Genomic DNA, 22,598 nt, shown 5'->3' on the forward strand with positions numbered 1-22,598 from the left:
CCCCTCCCTCCAGTCCACATGCTTGCTATAGGACAGCCAGGGTCGGGTCAGTTCCTAATTTTAATTCTCCCTTTTAATCAATTCCCAAATTTGCAATTAGCAGCAATTAAAATGAGCTTCTCACAGTGGGGACGGGATTTTGTTTGTCTGTTAAATTGGCTTCAAATGTGAACAATCCCAGCGATTAATGGGTCTCTTGAAACATTCATTCCGATTCCTTTGAAGGAACTGGGATTGAGTTTAACCCCTTAAGTGCCATTGGCCTCATTTTGAGGACAGGCTACTTTGTAATTTTTTTGGGAGATTTTTATTAATTTTTTTTGAACTGCCATCTACCTGTTATTTTCTACGTTGGTTCGATAACTTACTCTCATCCTGTCTAAAATGTAAATATATGGAATTACGTCGATAAATGCAGCCTGCGTTCGATTTCATTGCAAAGAAAAAGTTATTTGCTAGTTAGTGGGTTAGAGTTATTGAAGTGAATTAACGCGCAAGAAGTCAGTTTTTAAAATAAATGCGCCTCGAATGCATCCTAGTCCAGAATAACAAGGATCTAGACAGGAAGTCGAAGAGAAAAATCTGGAGCCCCCCGAACGTTTACAAGGGACTCTGTTCAGGGCTGGCACCGTCTGTACTGGACCACGCAGGAGAAACGCTCATGATGACAAGAATTATTCTTTTTTTTTTTATTAATAAAAATTCAATATTTTATAGATATGTAAATCTTGCATTAAAAAGCAGTTTGGTGACATTTACAACACACTGGCTCAGATTGGTAAAGCATGCAAGCATTGTAAAGCACAGGAGGTCTGCATTGTAAAGCACAGAGAGGTCTGGTAAAGCATAGGAAGCAAGCATTGGTAAAGCATTGTAAAGCAGAGAGGTCTGGTAAAGCATAGGGAAGCATTGTAAAGCACAGAGAGGGTAAAGCACAGGGAAGCATTGGTAAAGCATAGGGAAGCATTGTAAAGCACAGAGAGGTCTGGTAAAACATAGGGAAGCATTGTAAAGCACTAACTAACAAAACTATTTCAGCATCACACAGCTAACATGGGAGGCTTGTTTGGTAATCTGATGCCAGCTGACGTCTAGATGTGATTTTTATGGGGGGTGGCTGGTATTAAATTCCCCGCTTCTGTTGCTAAGGAGAATATGAAAGAGTAATCCCTCTTAATGATATTGGAATCATAACAGTAATGAAAAAAAAAAAAAAGATTTAATTTTAATAAAAACCAGGAACGCCAACAACACAAAAACATGACGAACGATATGATGCGCAGAGCAGAGGGAGGCTGTCCAGAGATTATAAGAGCCTCCCTTTCTCTTCTCCACCAGCGCAGAACAGAGGGAGGCTGTTCAGAGAGAATAAGAGCCTCCCTCTGTTCTCCGCCAGCTCAGAGCAGAGGGAGGCTGTTCAGAGAGTATAAGAGCTGGTGATACAGCGGGTCAACAGGCTTCCTTGTTTCATTATTTATCAGGACGATCAACGGGACAAAGGGAACTCCATGCCAGCATGGGGTAATGCTACCACCTACTGTATATTTTTGGAACTACACCCCCCACATAACGATTACCAAAATGCCAAAAGGTCGGGACCTCGTTTATCTGTGAGTGAAGCGCACCAGTTATCGGTACGTTAGATATTCTCTTTACTGCACCACTCGTGTTGATGGACACCTTTTGATAGGAATCGTATCGAGAACAAAAAAAGGAGCGAGAACCGCTTCATAAAATGCTGACGAGCTCTTAACAGGAGGAGGCTGTGTGGGCCGGCGTGTAAAGAAACGGGTTTGTAACGAGTCGGTCCCGGGTTCAAATCCCACTTCAGCCACTGACTCCCTTGTGTGTGTGACCCTGAGCGAGTCACTTCACCTCCTTGTGCTGCGTCTCTGGGGTGGGACGTTGTGTGAGTGACTCTGCAGCTGATGCACAGCTCATACACCCTAGTCTCGTATCTTGTAGAGCGCTTTGAGATGGTCCGCTATGAAAGGCGCTATATTAAGATTGTTATAACAAGGCTTGCAGGAATCCTGCAGTGAGGGTGTAGTTCCCGTAATGAACAGCAGGTGGTAGAATTAGACCGTGATAAGATAGCGCTCCCTTTGCTGTGCAGCTATAACGAAAAAAAACAGCTGAAGGGCCGTTTCTACAAACCTGTGTTTCAATTCTACGATTAATTACACCTTTTATTATATTTCGAACAACATACATGAATTTACTGTAATCTAATACAGTGAACGAAGCGAATAGAAAGCACGCAAGGGGGGGGGGGGGGATTGTCTTCTTCTAAGACTACATTTCCCAGAATGCCAGACGCAGCGGGGGTTGGTTTCCGGGGGAGGCAGCGCAGACCCGCGTGTTAAGCTTTGTAATTGGCTGGGACCGCCTGGAATTCCCCCCCCCCCCCCCAAAAACAAAACAAAAAAAAAAAAACCCCTTAATGTTAAACTGAAACACGCAGACTTCGGGTGGAAAAAAAAAACAACACTGAAGCCTTTATTTTCAGGCTGCAGGGACCCCCAAAACGATGCTAAGACGCACGTTGGAGCCCCGAATTGCAGAGTAACGCTGTGAGTGAGCGACATGCAGGCTTGATTTTAATAACAGCGTTGCAGCTTCGGGTCGCAACACGCCTCGGGAGGGACAGAGATTCGACCGTCTTTGATTTTTTGTTTTTTTTAAATGGCCAGCATGCATCCAAAACAACGGGTCGGGGACGGAACCGGAGCCACCAGTGCTGAAATCCGGTTCGGTAAAGATTCCGAGCCCGGTTCGACCGAGGAATGGTGCGACAGCGGGCTCGGTTTCTTCAGCGGAACCGAGCTGAGCATCGCTGATGAGATCGAGGCGGACTCGACCTGCTGCTATTTTACCGCAGCCCCGGCGCTAATCTATACCGCTGCAACAGAGCATGCAATCTGGGGTCCGCACGATTTCGGGGCTCCCGGAGCCGGCGAGTCCTGCCCTCTCTGGGGCTCCGGAGAGCGGCTGGATTCGGCGGTCGGGGATTCGGTTACGGAGGAAACCGCCGCGGAGATGGGCCGTATCACCGACGGTATCGTGGCCATCGATCTGCGCGATACAGCCGATAATGCTAATCGAATGCATATCGCTTCAAATAATCCCGACAGTGACAACAGGGCAGAGCAGCGCTGGGGAAATCTGCAGCAAGTGCGAGAAGAAATGATCAAGACGCTGGCTTTCATTTCTGAAGACGGAGACACGTACGTATCTGAAGTTAACATCGCAGTTATACAGTGTGCGGTGTTGGCTGTGCTATGAGCTACTAGGCTATGATAATAATACAGAGGTGGGAATCGGACTCCCGCTGCACAGCAGTGTGATCCAGTCCTGCTTTCACTAGGAGTTTAATAATCAGACTCCCGCTGCACAGCAGTGTGATCCAGTCCTGCTTTCACTAGGAGTTTAATAATCAGACTCCCGCTGCACAGCAGTGTGATCCAGTCCTGCTTTCACTAGGAGTTTAATAATCAGACTCCCGCTGCACAGCAGTGTGATCCAGTCCTGCTTTCACTAGGAGTTTAATAATCAGACTCCCGCTGCACAGCAGTGTGATCCAGTCCTGCTTTCACTAGGAGTTTAATAATCAGACTCCCGCTGCACAGCAGTGTGATCCAGTCCTGCTTTCACTAGGAGTTTAATAATAAGACACACCTGCGCTTGTTACCGAGACACACTGGGGGTATTTTGATGATTATTCAGAAGCTCAGATTTCTCTTTTTTTTCTTCACTCTTCCCCCCCCCCAGGGCTCTCCACCTGGCTCTGATCCACGAGCACACTGTGTTCCTGGACTATGTCCTGGGATTCCTGTCCTGGAGTGAGTGTGGCTCTCAATACCTGGACATTCAGAATGACCTGAGACAGGTAAGAGGACGGCTCCCTCACTGTAAGGCTCTCGGTTATAACGCACGCTTCTACAGCATTGTATCCCACAGTACAGGCGTTCAAACTGGAAACCGCTTCTCAGTGTAACTTCTGTCTCTCCCTTTTGATACAGTGTCTAGAACTGAAGGAAAGCTGCACTGGCTCTTTATAACACAGACCTCTTACTTGGCATTCGGTTTATAACTAAGTCAGTATTAGGCCTGTTACATCTTTCCTAATGAATTAACTTGTGAGAGAGCTGTCTCCGGGAGACGAGACGCTTCAGCCCTGATCCGGCAGCCGAACCCGGGGGTGAGCCTGTTCCCTCTTCCCCTCTCCCGAGCCGCTCTGCTTCTCGGACTGGCAAAGCAAATTGAGTTCGTTTTACAGGGAGATGCACAACTTTTGGCCAGAGCTGTGTTTACAGATATCTTAATATCTTTATTTTTATATAGCGCCTTTCATAGTGGATACAGAGACAGGCTGTGAACTGTGCATTATATGCAGAGTCACTTCCAATAGGACGTTGATTTAACATCTCACCCGCAGGACGGAGCACAAGGAGGTGAAGTGACTCGCTCAGGGTCACACGCAGCGAGTCAAGTCAGTGGCAGAGGTGGGATTTGAACCGTTTGCCTGAAGCTAAGAGAACACAAAGCCACACTCTCAGGAACAGTGTCTTGAAACCTGGTTCCAGGAGACTGGTTTGAGGTGCTCTATCAAACCCCAAGTCTCCTCTCAGCTTACCCCGGGCCTGAACTCTCCTCCGAGGACAAGGGAGCCGCGTGTTTCCCTGGAGCCAAAGTGTGCTCCGAATAACACACAGGGGAATGGAAAATGTCAGGGGAGCGAGGGAAAATCTCCTCTCCTCTCCTCTCCTCTTTCCTCTGCCCCCTCTTCACTGTCCTCTCCCCTCTCCTCTCTCCAGACTGCCCTGCACATCGCAGTGATAGTGAATCAGCCAGACTCTGTTCGGAAGCTGCTCCTGGCCGGAGCGAGCCCGGATATTCAGGAGCGGGAAGGGAACACTGCGCTCCACATCGCGTGCCGGGAATCCAGGCTGGCGTGTGTGATGGAGCTGACCTCCCACCCGCTGGGGCGCGCACAGCTCAATATCTACAGCTACACAGGTGAGGGGAGCGATACAACACAACACAACACAACACACCCGCAGCTACACAGGTGAGGGGAGCGATACAACACAACACAACACAACACACCCGCAGCTACACAGGTGAGGGGAGCGATACAACACAACACAACACAATACAACACAGTACAATACAACACACCCGCAGCTACACAGGTGAGGGGAGCGATACAACACAACACAACACAATACAACACAGTACAATACAACAACACAATACAACACAGCCCACCGCCTGGTGTCATACAAACAAGTAAAAAACGTTAATCACAACAACACGCAGCTCGACACAGGTGAGAGGGAGATACAACAAGCAACCAACACAACACAGTGCTACAACACAACAGTACAACACACCCGCAGCTACACAGGTGAGGGGAGCGATACAACACAACACAATACAACACAGTACAATACAACACACCCGCAGCTACACAGGTGAGGGGAGCGATACAGTCACACAACACAACACAACACAACACAATACAACACAGTACAATACAACACACCCGCAGCTACACAGGTGAGGGGAGCGATACAGTGTCATACAACACAACACAACACAACACAGTACAATACAACACACCCGCAGCTACACAGGTGAGGGGAGCAATACAATACAACACAATACAACACAGTACAGTACAACACACCCGCAGCTACACAGGTGAGGGGAGCAATACAATACAACACAATACAACACAGTACAGTACAACACACCCGCAGCTACACAGGTGAGGGGAGCGATACAATACAACACAACACAACACAATACAACACAGTACAATACAACACACCCGCAGCTACACAGGTGAGGGGAGCAATACAATACAACACAATACAACACAGTACAGTACAACACACCCGCAGCTACACAGGTGAGGGGAGCGATACAGTACAATACAACACAACACAACACAACACAGTACAGTACAACACACCCGCAGCTACACAGGTGAGGGGAGCGATACAGTATAATACAACACAACACAACACAACACAATACAACACAGTACAATACAACACACCCGCAGCTACACAGGTGAGGGGAGCAATACAATACAACACAACAGACACAATAGAACACACCTACATCTACACAGGTGATGGGAGCACACTGCAATACAACACAGTATAGTGTGTCAGTCAGCCTCAGTCTCTGTCAGTGTTTGTGTGTGTTTGTGTCAGTCAGGCAGGCTCAGTCTCTGTCAGTGTCTCTCTCTCCTCTCCTCACCTCTCCTCTCCAGGGTTCTCTGCGCTGCATGTGGCCGTTCAGAAGAAGGACGTGGAGATTGTGAAGCTGCTGCTGGACGCTGGAGCCGACATCACAGGGAGGGTGAGGAGGCTGTCTCCGTCTCTGTCTCCCCGTCTCCGGCTCTCTCTGTATTACACTGTCTCGTGTTTAACCCCTTCAGGACCTGAGCTGTGGTCGCTCCGCGCTGCACCTGGCTGTCGAGGGGCAGAGCGCCGAGGTGACGGAGCTGCTGCTGCGCCGGGGCGCCCCCTCCAACCCCGTGACCTACGCAGGACATACCCCGCTCTACAGTGCCCTCTACCGGCCCAGCGAGGAGGTGCGCAGGCTGCTGAGAGAACACGGAGCACAGGAGCCGGGACCAGAGCTGGACTGGGAGGAGGAGGAAGAGGAGGAGGATGAGGGGGGAGAGGGGGGAGAGGGAGAGGTGAGAGATCTTGAACGTTGATGCAATGCCTTAGTGTTCCTGAAGGTGTCAGTGTTGGGCACAGTTCCTTGTGCTGTGAATTAAAACTAAGTCATCTCTCTCTCTCTCTCTCTCTCTCTCTCTCTCTCTCTCTCTCTCTCTATAGGAGGAGTTTGATGATCTTATTATTAATGGGCACCGTGTCCTGTAACCACGGCCGGTCGCTACGGACACAAGCCCACTAATCTCCAGACTGCCATCGTAGTCCGGGTCACACCATCATCCACTTTAAGGGGGGGTTGTTCCTTACCAAAACCAGTCATAAAAGCTTGGGATGGGGGTATCCTTGTGTTGTTGAGGAAACTGTGTCTCCTGGGCTGCCATTGTGTCACTACTCTGCAGACCTGCTGAGGAGCTCACGGGAGTCCAATTGAAACTCTGACAGGATGCAGGTTCACAAAGCACTGCCAGCGCTTAGCAAGCAAGCAATCTCATTTCAGAAAGATATCATTTATATAGCTCCTTTCACAGTGGACCGCTATCACAAAGCACTTTAACATCTCACCCGCAGGACGGAGCACAAGGAGGCGAAGTGACTCGCTCGGGGGTCGCACACAGCAAGTCAGTCAGTGGCAGAGGTGGGGTTTGAACCGGGGACTTTCCGGAGACAAGCCCGACTTTAACCGCTGAACCACACTGCATGTTTCCAAAAAAAAAAAAAAAAAAAAAAAACAAAAAACAAACTTGGTATCAGGATTAGATCGATTTAAAGTTTGGCAGAAATCCACGCATTGAGTCCAGATTTTGCAGACCTGTTACCTGGCAGCGCTTTGTGAAACCAGCCCAGCTGTGAGAGAAGCAGAGCTGGCTGTCCGTGTCGTTTCTTGCAAACGTTGATGTTTGATGTTTGATGTTTTTTTATCGTTACTTCATACCGGAGATTAGCTGAAGCTTGTGCCTAAAGCCAAGGAAATACGAATCCGCTCTCTCATTCACAGCGGCTTGAAAGCTGGTCCCAGGAGAGCACTGGGAGACCTAGTTTGAGGTGCTGAATCAAACCCAGAGTCTCCCCCGGTGTGCCGTGCAGGGCTACTCTCCTGAAACCAAACTCCAAGCCAGAAAGCAGCTTTGTGTTCCCTTAGCGTCAATGACCGTGGTGCGTGTGTGTTTGTGTGTGTGTGTGTGTATGTATGTATATATATATATATATATATATATATATATATATGTACTGTATGCCCATACCAGCCCTGTCTTGTAACTAATGTAAGAATCACAGTACCTATGGCTTGCTGTCTGTTGTAGCTGCATTGTTAATGTATGTTGTGTATGGGTGTGTATTGCCTAGTTCTCTCTGCTGTGATTGGAGAAGATGTTTCAGTGCCGTTGTAGTACAGTGCCCTCTTTATAAAGAACACGTCACATTTGTTTTTCAAGTCCCCTCCTCGCTGTCTTGCTGCAGATCCTCCTCCAGTGTTAAGCTCGTCTTTTTCTAAATCTGACTTTTTGTACGGCTTGGAGCTGCTTGTTGCGTAGACACGCTGGGGCTGATCAAGCTGGTAGAAAAACCTGGACTGGGTGACACTGCTGTGCAACAGGAGTCCCATCTTTGCAGTGTAATTCCAGTCCGGTCGAACTGCAGTTACAATGTAATTCCAGTCAATGCTGAATCACTGGGATCATTTAAGACCCGGCTTGACAAAGTTCTGAGTTCAACCAGCTGCTCGGAACCGGACCCGCGCTGATGGGCTGAACGGACTCCTCTCGTCAGAATAGAGATGAAGTTGACCGTAGGAGGGGTGGGATCTGTAAGTAGAGCGGTTGAGGAGCGTGGCGGAGTGTGCAAGTGTAACGTGCTGAGGGTGAAGGCGAGAGATCTGGTCTTGAGGAGTCAGCGATTCCCGACGGGAACGGTGTTCTGGGATGAGTTGTTGGGTCGCGTGGTTCTCGCCGTTGGTTTTTAGTTTCCTGCAGCCCAGTAGACGGGTCGGAATCTTGCAAAGCGGACCTCGGACTTTATTTTGTAGAAAAGGCTACCGCTGAAGAAAAAGTCGAGCTTTTTAAAACACTATTGCTTTACACCAATTATTAGGTCATTTAGCAGATGTTTGTATCCAAAGAGACTAGGAGGGGTGAACTCTGAGTTGGGATTGAACTGGGAACCTCCTGGTAACAAGCGACGTAAGCATTTAAAATAACTGGTTATAAAATTCTCCAAATAAAACGATAAAGTAGGCGCATAATGGGTTAAAACCTTTTTTTTTTTTTTAAGGGGAAATATAAGCTAACCAATGTAACTGTTCTGCTTCATCTTAAAATTATATTTAAATAAAGCAAGAAAACCTTTTTTTTTTTTTTTTTTAACGTAGCTGAGTGACTTAACTACTAATTTATAAAGTTCGGCATATTAAGATTTGAGCATCCCTGGCACTCTTAGCAAACGGAGGCTGCAGGTTTGAGATGAGATTCCTGGGAGCTGTCAGTGTGGAAATGAGTCCTGATCTTTATTACAGGTGGAAAATCAGGGGGGGGGGGGGGGGGAAACCAATAAAATTGTGTTCCTGCATTTTGTCCAGTCTGTGTGTGTTCTGTATCCTGGGTGCAGCAATGACCAACATCCAATAATAACGTGATGTGCGCGCACACACGCTCAGTAACTCCAAGCGCACTGGGCAGTAGCCCACATGCTGGATCCCGTTGCATAGCGTTTGATCCACTCCTCGTTTTACTGTGCGTTTAATGATAAGACACAGCAGAGCCTCCTTGGGTCTGATTGAGCTGGTTGTAAAATGTGGAGTGGATGACACTGCTATGCAGTAGGAGTCTTTGTTGCCACCCTTGTGTCACCTGATACACACTAATCCACACACACACACTGATACACACTAATACATACAGACACAAACACACAAGCTATGTTTTCCTATACTTGTGGATTCTTCTCATTGACTCTCACTATGGTTTTATTTACTATTTCTAACTCCAGTCAGACAAAACTCCACATCGGGAGAAACCACGCTGTTTGTTGAGGTTATACCACCAGTGATGATAAAAAAAAAAAATTTCGTAAAATAAGAATGCTTTTCCAAAAACATTCACCCCCGTTTAGGGGGGTGTGTTGCAGCAAAAAAGTTCTCAGAGATAGAAACGCCCTGTAAAAGGAGAGGTAAACAGGTGTGTAACATCATTATGGAGGCCGCCGTACACCCACATTAGGTCATTGGTCCGACGTTTAGTGGACACCTCATTCCCACAGCCCGCTTGTGTGAGTAGCGTTCGTCTCTGAAGTTATCGTCGATGTGCAAACAGCTACATATCTTCTTTACTGTTCTCTCGAAATAAAACGCTCATACCATAACTAAACGATGACGTCACTAAACTACCTTACGACTGTAACGAGCAAACTGAGCGGCGAGGTTGTCCACAAGCTTAAGTGCAAGACGATATCGGTGGACTAAATGGTAGTTAGGAGAGAGAAGATTAGTCGCCGTAGACGAACGGAGTGACGTTAAGTGTGAGACCTCGGACAGTGTGTGTCTAATCACGTTCTGCTATAGCCACCAGATGAGCCTCAATCTCTTCCTCACTCAGCAATCTGTCAGAGAGTAACTTGATTATTATTATTATTATTATTATTATTATTATTTCAACAACAGTTCAAGCAGAGTGTTTTTTGAACCAGTGTCACTGGGGACAGTGGGAGACTAGTGATAGTGGTAGATCTGGGAGTGGATAGTGGGGATTCTGGGAACTTACGTGAACTTGGGTTTGTCTGTGGTGACCACACCCACTTCGATCTCACTGGGTTTGAAGTCAAGAGAGAGAACTGAGGAGAGACAGGTGACTGCCAGCTAGAGAGGGAGAGAGAGAGATATGAGTGTTGGGGTCACCATGTCTCACCGTGGGAGGTGTGTACAGGTGTGCAGCTCAGTTCTCGCTGAATCTCAGGTGTTTGCAGTGGAAGGTGTGTATACAGGTGTGCAGCTCAGTCCTTGCTGAATCTCAGGTGTTTGCAGTGGGAGGTGTGTACAGGTGTGCAGCTCAGTCCTTGCTGAATCTCAGGTGTTTGCAGTGGGAGGTGTGTACAGGTGTGCAGCTCAGTCCTTGCTGAATCTCAGGTGTTTGCAGTGGGAGGTGTGTATACAGGTGTGCAGCTCAGTCCTTGCTGAATCTCAGGTGTTTGCAGTGGGAGGTGTGTATACAGGTGTGCAGCTCAGTCCTTGCTGAATCTCAGGTGTTTGCAGTGGGAGGTGTGTATACAGGTGTGCAGCTCAGTCCTTGCTGAATCTCAGGTGTTTGCAGTGGGAGGTGTGTACAGGTGTGCAGCTCAGTCCTTGCTGAATCTCAGGTGTTTGCAGTGGGAGGTGTGTATACAGGTGTGCAGCTCAGTCCTTGCTGAATCTCAGGTGTTTGCAGTGGGAGGTGTGTATACAGGTGTGCAGCTCAGTCCTCGCTGAATCTCAGGTGTTTGCAGTGGGAGGTGTGTACAGGTGTGCAGCTCAGTCCTTGCTGAATCTCAGGTGTTTGCAGTGGGAGGTGTGTACAGGTGTGCAGCTCAGTCCTTGCTGAATCTCAGGTGTTTGCAGTGGGAGGTGTGTACAGGTGTGCAGCTCAGTCCTTGCTGAATCTCAGGTGTTTGCAGTGGGAGGTGTGTATACAGGTGTGCAGCTCAGTCCTCGCTGAATCTCAGGTGTTTGCAGTGGGAGGTGTGTACAGGTGTGCAGCTCAGTCCTCACTGAATCTCAGGTGTTTGCAGTGGGAGGTGTGTACAGGTGTGCAGCTCAGTCCTCACTGAATCTGTCACAAACGTCACCCTCACACATGCCAGTGCAGCTCAAGTTCCCCCCCCCCCCCCCCCCCCCCCCGCCGGAATCTCATGGTTACGTCACCTCCACACTACAGGTGTGCAGCTCAGTCCTTGCTGAATCTCAGGTGTTTGCAGTGGAAGGTGCCCCTCACCTCGACAGTCTTGTGGAAGGTCAGGTCTGGTTTCTTACGGATCTTCTTCTCCAGGAAGCTGTTTGCTTCGGTCTGTTTGACCCCCGCGCTTGTCGCCTTGTAGCCCTGCCCAGTAGTAGTAAGCCGAGCCGTCGCGCCGATCACACTTTGAACAGAACTGGTCCCAAACTCATCGTCCACGTACTCGATGGGGCCCGCCATCAGAATCATACATGCGCCATGAAGAGCAGCAGAGAGAGAGAGAGTAATTGTTAGAATCGGTTCAGTATGAATATATTATTATATATTATTATTATCAAAATAATACGTCATAATAATAATTTGAGACTTCATTTTCACTTCAGTGTGTGTGCGTGTGTTGTACAGTATTGTATTCTCAGACTCACAGCAGCCCAGCGGTCTCATCTCTGCGTTCTGGGTGTACACCTGTGACAGGTCAGCCATGCGCTTGCACAGCATCTCAGCCGGGATCTCGTAGCCGAATTTGTACTTCCACTCGGCGGCCTCGCAGCGAGCCCTGTGCACCTGGGAGCGGCAGTCAGCTGGACGGAGAAGAAGAGTCCGAGTTACCTGAGAGCTGAGCACCCAATCACAGCCAGTCACTGCCTGAGCGTTACTGCACACTGTACTGGTAAACTTGAGCAGAAATCTCCCCTCTCACCCCTCTCTCAGTTTCTTCTTCTTTCCTCTCCTCTCCCTCTCGTCACCCTCCCCCTCTGATTGAATGGTAAAGCCCAGAGCTGGTCTCTCTGCTGAAGCCCTCAACACCAGGCAATAGGAAATCTGTTACCTGCCAGAGGATTTCAGAGATGCACGTCTTGGGTGTCTCTTCCGCTGCAATCTCATTTCATCTTGACTGAAGCGGAGTCCAAGTATTATCAGGAAGTAAATAACAGCCGCTCTCCTGTCATGAAAATCGGACTCTTTTCTCTTCTCTCTGCTGCTGGCTCTCTCTCCTTGCTCTCTCTGTTGCTGGCGCTCTCTCACTGCTCTCTCTGTCACTGGCTCTCTTTGCCGCTGGCGCTCTCTCCCTGCTCTCTCTGTCACTGGCTCTCTCCCTGTCTCCCTGCTCTTGCTGTCACTGTCTCTCTCTCCCTGCTCTCTTTCCCTACTCTCTCTGCCGCTGGCTCTCTCCCTGCTCTCTCTGTTGCTGGCTCTCCTCTGCTCACCTGTCATCCCGGTCATGGCACAGCCGATGGATCCAGAGAGCTGGAACATGTTGGTAATGGTGCTGGGGTCCAGGAGCTTGTCCTGAGAGAATGAGAAACACAAAGAACGCTCTGTTCCCACAAGCCAGCCACACTTCCCGGCAGTCACCCATAGGGGGCGCCACTGTGCCCGCCGCGGCAATGTCTTTAACGTTCTTATATATCAATCTCAAGCAATCAATCGTTCTTTATTGGTTATATAGCGCCTTTCCTGACAGACCACCTTCAAGTGCTTGACAGATAAAAATAACAAAACTGTGTAACACAAAACAACTCAAAGATAATCAAATCCCGCGTTATATTACATTCCGAAATGTGATTCAAAACCATTTTAATTATTTTACAAAGCAGTGAAGAAAAAATAAAAATAAAAAGCTTTTATCCTGCACGTAAAAAAGGGAACCTTTACGCAGTCGATTTAGTCCGTAATAGCCAGAAATATCTTGTAAAAGTTACGACGATTACGCAAACAGTAAAATGTGTACGTTATGACAGAAATTTACAGTGATGACGGCCAAAAATCTTTCGCACGAATAGCGCCGAAACCTTCGTGCCATTGGCCTAATGAGGCAGAGACATAACACTCACGGCTGGACGCGGCCAGGCAGAAATTGGCCACTGAAGAAGAACGCAGAGACTGAGACCTCAGTTCGTGTGCTGGCTCAGATCGGGTGTTTTTTGTATTCCCCCGAACCGCCACCGTGGTCAGCCCGCTCTGGTTGATCGCTTTGAAGGCGTACTCTGAAAACAGACAGGGCTGGCTCAGGCTTCCAATTCTTCATCATCAGAGTCTGCGAGCAGATACGCGGATCCTTATACAAGGAAAGCAACACACAGGCAAGCACTGTGGGAGCACAGAGAGCCAGTGGCAAAGCATAGGGAAGCATGGTAAAGCACAGAGAGGTCTGGTAAAGCATAGGGAAGCATTGTAAAGCACAGAGAGGTCTGGTAAAGCATAGGGAAGCATTGTAAAGCACAGAGAGGTCTGGTAAAGCATAGGGAAGCATTGTAAAGCACAGAGAGGTCTGGTAAAGCATAGGGAAGCATTGTAAAGCACAGAGAGGTCTGGTAAAGCACAGGGAAGCATTGTAAAGCACAGAGAGGTCTGGTAAAGCATAGGGAAGCATTGTAAAGCACAGAGAGGTCTGGTAAAGCATAGGGAAGCATTGTAAAGCACAGGGAAGCATTGTAAAGCACAGAGAGGTCTGGTAAAGCAGAGGGAAGCATTGTAAAGCACAGAGAGGTCTGGTAAAGCACAGGGAAGCATTGTAAAACACAGAGAGGTCTGGTAAAGCACAGGGAAGCATTGTAAAGCACAGAGAGGTCTGGTAAAGCATAGGGAAGCATTGTAAAGCACAGAGAGGTCTGGTAAAGCATAGGGAAGCATTGTGAAGCACAGAGAGGTCTGGTTACAAATCTAACCAGGGTAAAAAAACATTTATTATTATTATTATTATTATTATTATTATTATTATTATGTATTCATTTATTTGAAATGGTTTCTCGTAAAAAGACTTACCGACTTGATAAAGTCTTCCCTCCGGGGAAAAGATGGTGATGTGACGGTCAAACCCCGCGCTCGATCCCCGAGACATCGCGCATCGAAAATGCAATCACCTGTATAACGAGAATAAAAATTAACACGAACAACACGACTACAGCCCTTCGAAAGGGGGCAGCTTGCAGGGTCGCGGGAGGCAAGATGAAGGATCACAACTTGCAGGCTTTTTTAATTTTTTCTTTCACTTTCACTATGTTTGAAGCGGAAAGCACCGACGCTGACTGCGCTGAAAAGGAAGGGAGCAGCGGCTTTAATGAGAAATGCGTTGTCTTTGAAATTTGCATAGCCGATAGAAAGAAAGAAAATCTGCAAACGTTATTCAGTAAAACACCCAGTTCTTGAGTTTAATGAAATGTGGTGTTGTTTATTTAATTATTCTTCACAGAATGTTACTTCTGTAATGTAATGTCGGACACTTTGCATTTCAAGCGCTCTTGCTGTGTGTGTGTATATCAGCTTTTAAAACGGGATCGCAATGGGGAACGCTAGAGCTCAAGCTGTTTGTGTCAAAGTCTGCACTAACTAGCGCAAATCGCCTGTGCGTAATGGAGAGAACAATGTTACAACTGCCCCCGGTCTCCCCTACCTTGCTGTTCACGTGGTTACTTTTTATTTCATTTTCCGCAGCGCTTGGAAACAGCTGCGGTGCCGCTTGTGGCCACAGGAGGGCGCTGCGAGACCGGCGTGTCCAGCGCCTCCGGATTGGATCACTCGTTCTCATCATCAGCGGCAGGTGTGTTTGAAACGTCGCGCCGTGCTTCACAATTGAAAACACTTCGCCCCGCCTGACAAGGGCAAGGAGGTGCAGTTGACAAATCATATTATTGGAAAGCTCTGTATCATCTCGCACACCCAGTGCCGAACACGATGCACACTTACAGCTTCAACTACCTTTGTGCATTTATACTCGTTTGCCGTTTAAAAATACATTTACCTTTTCTGTGCTTTACAATGCTTCCCTGTGCTTTACCAGACCTCTCTGTGCTTTACAATGCTTCCCTATGCTTTACCATACCTCTCTGTGCTTTACAATGCTTCCCTGTGCTTTACCAGACCTCTCTGTGCTTTACAATGCTTCCCTATGCTTTACCAGACCTCTCTGTGCTTTACAATGCTTCCCTATGCTTTACCAGACCTCTCTGTGCTTTACAATGCTTCCCTATGCTTTACCAGACTATGCTTTACCAGACCTCTCTGTGCTTTACAATGCTTCCCTATGCTTTACCAGACCTCTCTGTGCTTTACAATGCTTCCCTGCAAAGCTTCCCATAATAATAATAATAATAATAATAATAATAATAAATAATAATATATACCTTGCATTTGTGAAAATATTTTAACAGAAAATATTAAGTTTCAGTTTCGTTTTTTTTTTTTTCAGTTTTCTGGTTCCTCCGACCCCCGGGTAATGGTTTGCGCTCAGCTCGTGTTTTACATACATTTGCTTGGTGTGGGCAAAACAAATACCACGGACACCTATCAATCTCTAAATCAGCCCCAAGCGCCGATAGGAGCCGAGAAGCAGCGAGCAGCACAGAGCTGCAGAGCCGCGGAACACCTGAAACTGAATCCCCGCGTCCGCCAGCTTGGCTCCGATCTCCGTACTCTTTAATAGGCAATGCCGCGCAGCGTGGAGCCGGAATGGCGCCGGTTACCGCTGCGCTCTGTGAACTGACCCCCCCCGACAGAAAGTGTAACGGAGTGGAGCATCAGGTGAGTGACGTCACGCCCCCTGAGCGCTTGGTAAAGTGTGATAACCCTTGGAGCGGTCCTGTCAGTGTGTCAGGAGGAGGCAGGAGCTGTCTGTCCGTCCGTCCGGCTGTCTCAAACTAAATACACGACGTTTGCATTGCAGTCAAACCCAGTTGCGAAGTATTGCCATGCAGACGCGGAGAGTCGGGTTTTGTTTGAATGACAAGAAAAAGAAGAGAATGAATCTGGAGGCTTTTGCAGAACTTTGCAGGTAAATATAACTAATAAAAATATCTATTATTATTATTATTATTATTATTATTATTATTATGCATTTTAGTACTGATAAATAGTAATGCTGAATGGAGCATCTCGTTTCCAATGATGTCTCGGGTAATAAGATTCTGGCGTACCGGGCACTGCTGCTGTATCAGAGCAGCACAGGGACCCTGAGACTGAGACAGTGTGCGCAGGGAAACCCGTTTCAAGAGCAGGAACGGCCTGTGCGTGTGTACTGGCTGGGCTGTTCCAGATATCACTCTCTCTTTCTCTCTCTCTCTCTCTCCTGTGTTGCTAGGAGTGGTTTGTGAAACTGGCCCCAGCTTTCTTTAGGGGAAAGGGAAGGGAAGGTCAGAGGTAGGGGTAGGGGTAAGGGAAGGGGAGAGGAGGGGAAGGTTGGGGGTTAGGGAAGAGGGGTAGTTCAGTCTTCAGTCCCACCCTCACCCTCCGCCCCTTGCCCCAGTGCCAGTTGAGGTTGAAACCAGTTCCTTTTACCTTATTTAACTCTCCTTCCTCTCTCTCTCTCTCTCTCTCTCTCTCTCTCTCTCTCTCTCTCTCTCTCTCTCTCTCTCGCTCTCTCTCTCTCAGGAATCAAGGGATTGAGGTGGTCCAGGTGAGTTACAGTTTAAATTTTTCAAGTTAACATGTAGATGACTTCAGTGTGTGTCACTATGCTTGTGTCTTGGTGTTCGCCAAAACCATCCACTCACGACCCACTCACTCACTCACTCACCCACTGTGTGTCTCAGTGTGAGTGTGTGTCTCAGTGACTGTGTTAGTGTCTGTGTTTGTCTCAGTGACTGTGTCTCAGTGAGTGTGTGTGTCTCAGTGTGAGTGTGTGTGTCTCAGTGACTGTGTCTCAGTGTGCGTGTCTCAGTGACTGTGTCTCAGTGTGTGTGTCTCAGTGTGCGTGTCTCAGTGACTGTGTCTGTGTGTGTGTCTCAGTGCCTGTGTCTCAGTGTGAGTGTGCTTGTCTCAGTGACTGTGTCTCAGTGTGCGTGTCTCGTGACTGTGTCTCAGTGTGCGTGTCTCAGTGACTGTGTCTCAGTGTGCGTGTCTCACTGACTGTGTCTCAGTGTGAGTGTGTGTGTCTCAGTGCCTGTGTCTCAGTGTGAGTGTGCTTGTTATTGTCCTGCTGTCTGTAGCAGCTGGTATTCAGTGTTTTAGCAGCGCTGCTCAGAGAGGCACCTGCTGACACACACAGCCTCTCAGTGCTCACCCTTATCATTAGCACTGCTAACAATAATATTATTGCTGCTGTTGACCTATTCAATCTCATTGTAATCTTCATACCACACTTGCAACATAGACAAGCTCACCACGCTATTCGCCACTCTATTTATGCAGCCCCCCCCCCCAAGCGTTTCCCATGTGTATACTCTGCATTTACCACAATGTACCCTGCTTAGCCATACCACACCTCTCTGTGCTTTACAATGCTTCCCTATGCTTTACCATACCTCACTGTGCTTTACAATGCTTCCCTATGCTTTATCAGACCTCTCTGTGCTTTGCAGTGCTTCCCTATGCTTTACCAGACCTCTCTGTGCTTTGCAATGCTTCCCTATGCTTTACCATACCTCACTGTGCTTTACAATGCTTCCCTATGTTTTACCAGACCTCTCTGTGCTTTACAATGCTTCCCTATGCTTTACCAGACCTCTCTGTGCTTTACAATGCTTCCCTATGCTTTACCAGACCTCTCTGTGCTTTGCAATGCTTCCCTATGCTTTACCAGACCTCACTGTGCTTTACAATGCTTCCCTATGTTTTACCAGACCTCTCTGTGCTTTACAATGCTTTCCTATGCTTTACCAGACTTCTCTGTGCTTTACAATGCTTCCCTATGCTTTACCAGACCTCTCTGTGCTTTACAATGCTTCCCTATGGTTTATTATACTTTCACTGTACTATATCATACTATGGACACTTCCATGATATTTCAATGACTGGAGAGCAGCAGAGTGATGATGTCACAGTCATGGCTTTCCCACAGCTCCTCACAGCAAAGGCAGTGTTTAAAGAAACTAAACACGAATAAAATATAAGCCACTTCAATGAGTCTCTTATCTGAGCCTCCCTCTGTCTCTCTCTCTCTCTGACTCCACCCCCTCTCGTTCCAGATTGATCTGAACCAGCCAATCGCAGTGCAGGGCCCCTTCGATGTCATCATCCACAAGCTCTCTGATGTCATGGTGGACGCGGAGCACGACAGCCAATCACAGCAGCTGCTGGAACGATTTGAGGTGGGCGTGGTTAGAATCGCCCCTCCCCCCTTTCCTCTCTCTGCTGCTCTCTCCCAACCTGTCCCTCTCCTCAGTGCCCCCCTTCTCTGTCCCAGTGTGTTGAGTGTCTCTCTGTGTTTCAGGGATACACTGCGGAACACCCCCACACTGTGCTGCTGGATCCCCTCCCTGCAATGAGACGCCTCCTCGATCGCTTCGCCTCCTACAGGATCATGGAGAGACTGCAGACTGCCATCCCTGGTGAGACACACACCTCCTCTCTTCTCATCTCCAATCTCTTCTCCTCCACTCTCCTCCCCTCCTCTCCCCTCTCCTCTTCCTTCTCCACTCTCTCTCCTCTCCTCTCTCCTCCCCTCTTCTCCACTCTCTCCTCTCCTCTCCTCCCCTCTCACTCATTTCCACTTTCTCACTCTCTCTTCTCTCTCCCCTCCCCTGTATCACAGCACTAACCCCTCCCCCCTCCCAGGTGACTGGGTCTGCAGCCCCCCTTATATGAAGATCAATTCGATGGAGCTGAGTGAGGAACAGCTGGACAGAGTGCAATGCAGCCTCCCCTTCCCTGTCAGTGAGTAACACAGACCCCCCCTCAAAGACAGCCAGACCTCCCTCCCCCCCCTATCAGTGAGTAACACTGGGGGGGGAGTTTCCCGGTCAAGAGGCAGCCAGATCTCTCCCCCCTCCCCTTTCCCTGTCAGTGAGTAACACAGACCCCCCCCCCCCCCCCTCAAAGACAGCCAGACCTCTCCCCCCTCCCCTTTTCTGTCGGTTGGAGAGGGGGGTCAGTGACACAGACCCCCCCCCCCCCCCCCTCAAAGACAGCCAGACTCTCACTCCAGTACTCTGTCGGTCTGGAGAGGGGGGAGTCAGGACTAGGGACACAGTGACCTCGAGTAATGTGTGTCAGCGGAGCTCATTACTTTGTCAAAATTTGCAAAACGCAATGTAAGAGAACAGGGAGACGCAAAAGACGTTTTGCGTTCACCGGGTACCTAGCTCTACAAGAGGTGAGTGAGATCTGAGTGTGAGTGAGTGGGTGAGTGAGAGAGTGAGTGAGTGAGTGAGTGAGTGGAGTGTGAGAGTGAGTGAGTGGGTGTGAGTGAGTGAGTGGGTGTGAGGGTGAGTGGGTATGTGAATGAGTGGGTGTGAGAGTACGTGGGTGTGAGGATGAGTGCATGTGAGAGTGAGTGGGTGTGAAGGTGAGTGGGAGTGTGAGGGTGAGTGATTGAGAATGAGAGTGGGTGTGAAGGTGAGTGGGAGTGAGAGAATGAGTGGGTGTGAGGGTGAGTGGGTGTGAAGGTGAGTGGGTGTGTGAGTGGGTGTGAAGGTGAGTGGGTGTGTGAGTGGGTGTGAAGGTGAGTGGGTGTGAGAGTGAGTGGGTGTGAAGGTGAGTGGGTGTATAGAGTATATGCAAGACATTGGCGTTCCAGTTTGGGTGCATTTGCAATCAGTTCATCTTCAGGTATATGAACAGGTAGTCGGTGCTGAATGATGCTGGCAAAAACCCTGTCCTATCCACCTGCACAGGACTGCCTGTTTTCAATACTGATACAATGCACAGGAAGCATAAGAGCCTGCATGCTGGTATTAAAGTCACTTTACAAACCAGGGATATGCAATTAAGAGCTGACAAGTATGGTTTCATTCTCATTAAATAAATCAGTAACTATTTACAAACTTAACCCTTTCCCACACATCCCACTGTATCTTGTGACTGTCAGCATGCAGCTAAGCCTTCAGTGACTGTACAAGAGCTGGGACAGCTGCAAAGTTGGCTTTCCAAGAAGCTGGAATAATGCATCTCAAAATAACATTGTGTAGCCCATAGAAGGTATAGAACAGCACAACCCCTTGCAATGGGTAGGGGTTGACAGTGCACCCGGGTACAGGGGGTGGGGTGTAGTCGTGATCATGGCACTTCAGAAATTGAAATTGTTGGCAGGACAGGTGCAGTTTGTATTGGGTTAGGGTTAGGATAGTCAAGAGTTTACTCTCAAAACAATTGAAATGTTCTCTAGCTGTCTCTGATCAGGCTGGTCTGTATTCCGGTGTGTGTGTGTGTGTGTCATGCTGCACTGTTCTCTCCTCTAGATGGCTCTGATTTTTGGCCCAGCTGGCCTGTGGGATGCTCGCCCCCCCTGCGTGCTGCAGAGCTTCATCAATCACAGCGCCGTGCTGCACAAGGTCTTCGTGGTGGGAGGGGCTCACTTCACTGTGGAGAGACCCTCGCTCAAGAACTTCCCTCGGGGTCAGTCTGGTGAGTCTGCGCCACCTCTACACCCTTCCTCTCCAACTCCCTCTCCCACCCTCCTTCCCTCTCCACACTTCCTCTCCCACCCCCCTTCCTTCTCTCACTCTCCACACTTCCTCCCTCTCCCTCTCTCACAGCTCTGCTCTCTGTGTCTGCAGACAGGAAGACGATCTTCTTCAACAGTCATGACGTGTCCAAGCCGGAGTCCTCCTCACACCTGACTGCGGTGAGCTGTCTCTTTGTCTCTGTCTCTCTCTCTCTCTCTCTGTAATGCTTTTACTGTATCACTCTCCTCTACTCACTTGCTCTCTCTGAGAAACCGCACTCAGAGCCCCAAACCAGGAGCAGAGCACATGCAGCGTGGAGATGAAGAAGAGAGACAAGAGGCACCTCTTCACACAGAGAGAGAGGGGAGGGTGTGGACTGGGTTGCCAAGGGTTACTGAGCAGGGTGTTACCTAGACACACTGGGGCTAGTCAAGCTGGTAGTAAAACCTGGACTGGGTGACACTGCTGTGCAGCAGGAGTCTCATTCCCATCCCTGCAGAGCCTCGCTGTCGATGCTGAATCATTGGGATCCTTTAAGACCCGACTTGACAAAGTTCTGAGATCAGTCAGCTGCTCGGAACCAGGCGAACACTCTCATTTTCACTCCATCTCACTGTTCAGCTGGACGAGGAGGCCGCGCTGCCCCGCCCCCCCAGCGATGATGTCATTGCTGCCATAGTAACAGAGTTGAGGGCGGAGCTGGGGATGTCACTGTTCGGAGTGGATGTGATCGTCAACACTGAGACAGGGAGGCACACCGTGATCGACATCAACATCTTCCCAGGTCAGAGCTGCTGCTGGGGCCACAGTGCATGCTGGTCTTTGTAGACTAGTATCAAGGCGTGCTGGTCCTTGTAGTCCTGTGTTCATTTCGGTGTGGCTGTTAGAGTGGTTGTGCATGCTGGTTCTTGCAGTCCTGTATATATCTGACCAGGTTGTGCAGTGCATGCTGGTTCTTGTAGTCCTGTATATATATATCTGACTAGGTGGTGCAGTGTATGCTGGTTCTTGTAGTCCTGTAAATATCTGACGAGGTGGTGCAGTGCATGCTGGTTCTTGCAGTCCTGCCCAGTGGCGTTTTGGGATTCACTCTGCAGTTTTTCTCCTCAGGGTACGAAGGGGTCCCTCAATTCTTTTCTGCTCTGCTGAGCCACATTGAGGCTGTGCTGCAAGAGAAGGAAGGGGCCTACAAGACCAGGGGCTCACCTGAGCATGCAGCCCAGGGAGGGGAGGTGGAGTCAAGGCAAGTCACAGGAACCCCGCCTCTGAAAATGGGCCCCACCCCCACCCTGCCCCCCAGCGCTACACACTGATCGTGGGCTGGTCTGACATTAAATACATGGTTCTTCGGCACAAACAAACCCTCCTATCCAGAGAGGCGAGTCTCATTCACGCTGTGCCAAGAGCCCATCCAGTCACAGCAGGATTACCAGCAGTCTGGCTGTTGGCTTGCCTTTCATGAATAATTACACCCCCTTCACTCACTGTGTGTGCAGTTCCACCAGCTGGAGTTACCTGTTTATCTAGCTATTATTTTATAATGCCTTAATGTGTTTTTTTTTCTTCAGTGTTATAGCAGAGGCTGTAGAGTTACAATAAAAAATAAAAATGAATAAAGAACAACTGATCGAAGGGGATATTTTAATACACCTGGGGGCTGG

General features: G+C 48.7%; 3 protein-coding genes across 3 annotated transcripts; 2 read left to right on the forward strand and 1 right to left on the reverse strand.

The window, feature by feature from the left end:
* The first annotated feature begins 2,421 nt into the window (after nucleotides 1-2,421).
* On the forward strand, nucleotides 2,422-9,071 carry LOC121304893 (NF-kappa-B inhibitor beta-like). The gene is made up of 6 exons (XM_041236312.1): nucleotides 2,422-3,227; nucleotides 3,772-3,889; nucleotides 4,818-5,019; nucleotides 6,287-6,375; nucleotides 6,455-6,718; nucleotides 6,864-9,071. The coding sequence occupies exons 1-6, from the start codon at nucleotides 2,686-2,688 to the stop codon at nucleotides 6,906-6,908; spliced, it is 1,260 nt and encodes a 419-aa protein (XP_041092246.1). The 5' UTR covers nucleotides 2,422-2,685; the 3' UTR covers nucleotides 6,909-9,071.
* A 1,138-nt stretch (nucleotides 9,072-10,209) lies between these two features.
* LOC121304904 (proteasome subunit alpha type-6-like) lies at nucleotides 10,210-12,976 on the reverse strand. Its single transcript, XM_041236326.1, has 5 exons — nucleotides 12,826-12,976; nucleotides 12,021-12,198; nucleotides 11,657-11,813; nucleotides 10,454-10,548; nucleotides 10,210-10,292 (listed from the first exon to the last, which is right to left on the reverse strand). The coding sequence occupies exons 1-5, from the start codon at nucleotides 12,872-12,874 to the stop codon at nucleotides 10,235-10,237; spliced, it is 537 nt and encodes a 178-aa protein (XP_041092260.1). The 5' UTR covers nucleotides 12,875-12,976; the 3' UTR covers nucleotides 10,210-10,234.
* Nucleotides 12,977-14,386: 1,410 nt separating this feature from the next.
* Nucleotides 14,387-22,577, forward strand: LOC121304850 (inositol-tetrakisphosphate 1-kinase-like). Its single transcript, XM_041236259.1, has 12 exons — nucleotides 14,387-15,158; nucleotides 15,807-16,138; nucleotides 16,281-16,388; nucleotides 16,985-17,009; nucleotides 18,520-18,642; nucleotides 18,765-18,882; nucleotides 19,109-19,211; nucleotides 20,672-20,687; nucleotides 20,731-20,896; nucleotides 21,049-21,116; nucleotides 21,559-21,721; nucleotides 22,048-22,577. Exons 3-12 carry the CDS (start codon nucleotides 16,306-16,308, stop codon nucleotides 22,248-22,250), a joined length of 1,068 nt encoding a protein of 355 aa, XP_041092193.1. The 5' UTR covers nucleotides 14,387-15,158; nucleotides 15,807-16,138; nucleotides 16,281-16,305; the 3' UTR covers nucleotides 22,251-22,577.
* Nucleotides 22,578-22,598: the final 21 nt, after the last annotated feature.

Source organism: Polyodon spathula, chromosome 40, assembly GCF_017654505.1.
Source record: "Polyodon spathula isolate WHYD16114869_AA chromosome 40, ASM1765450v1, whole genome shotgun sequence".
Lineage (NCBI taxonomy): Eukaryota > Metazoa > Chordata > Actinopteri > Acipenseriformes > Polyodontidae > Polyodon > Polyodon spathula.

Coding starts and splice junctions, on each gene's coding strand:
- LOC121304893 (XM_041236312.1), top strand. CDS start 2,686: ATGGCCAGCATGCATCCAAAACAACGGGTCGGGGACGGAACCGGAGCC. Junction 3,228..3,771: donor ATTTCTGAAGACGGAGACAC/GTACGTATCTGA, acceptor CCCCCCCCCCAG/GGCTCTCCACCTGGCTCTGA. Junction 5,020..6,286: donor CAATATCTACAGCTACACAG/GTGAGGGGAGCG, acceptor TCTCCTCTCCAG/GGTTCTCTGCGCTGCATGTG.
- LOC121304904 (XM_041236326.1), bottom strand. CDS start 12,874: ATGTTCCAGCTCTCTGGATCCATCGGCTGTGCCATGACCGGGATGACA. Junction 12,199..12,825: donor TGCCATGACCGGGATGACAG/GTGAGCAGAGGA, acceptor TTCTCCGTCCAG/CTGACTGCCGCTCCCAGGTG. Junction 11,814..12,020: donor GAGTCTGAGAATACAATACT/GTACAACACACG, acceptor GTTTGGGACCAG/TTCTGTTCAAAGTGTGATCG.
- LOC121304850 (XM_041236259.1), top strand. CDS start 16,306: ATGCAGACGCGGAGAGTCGGGTTTTGTTTGAATGACAAGAAAAAGAAG. Junction 18,643..18,764: donor AGCTGCTGGAACGATTTGAG/GTGGGCGTGGTT, acceptor TCTGTGTTTCAG/GGATACACTGCGGAACACCC. Junction 18,883..19,108: donor ACTGCAGACTGCCATCCCTG/GTGAGACACACA, acceptor CCCCCCTCCCAG/GTGACTGGGTCTGCAGCCCC.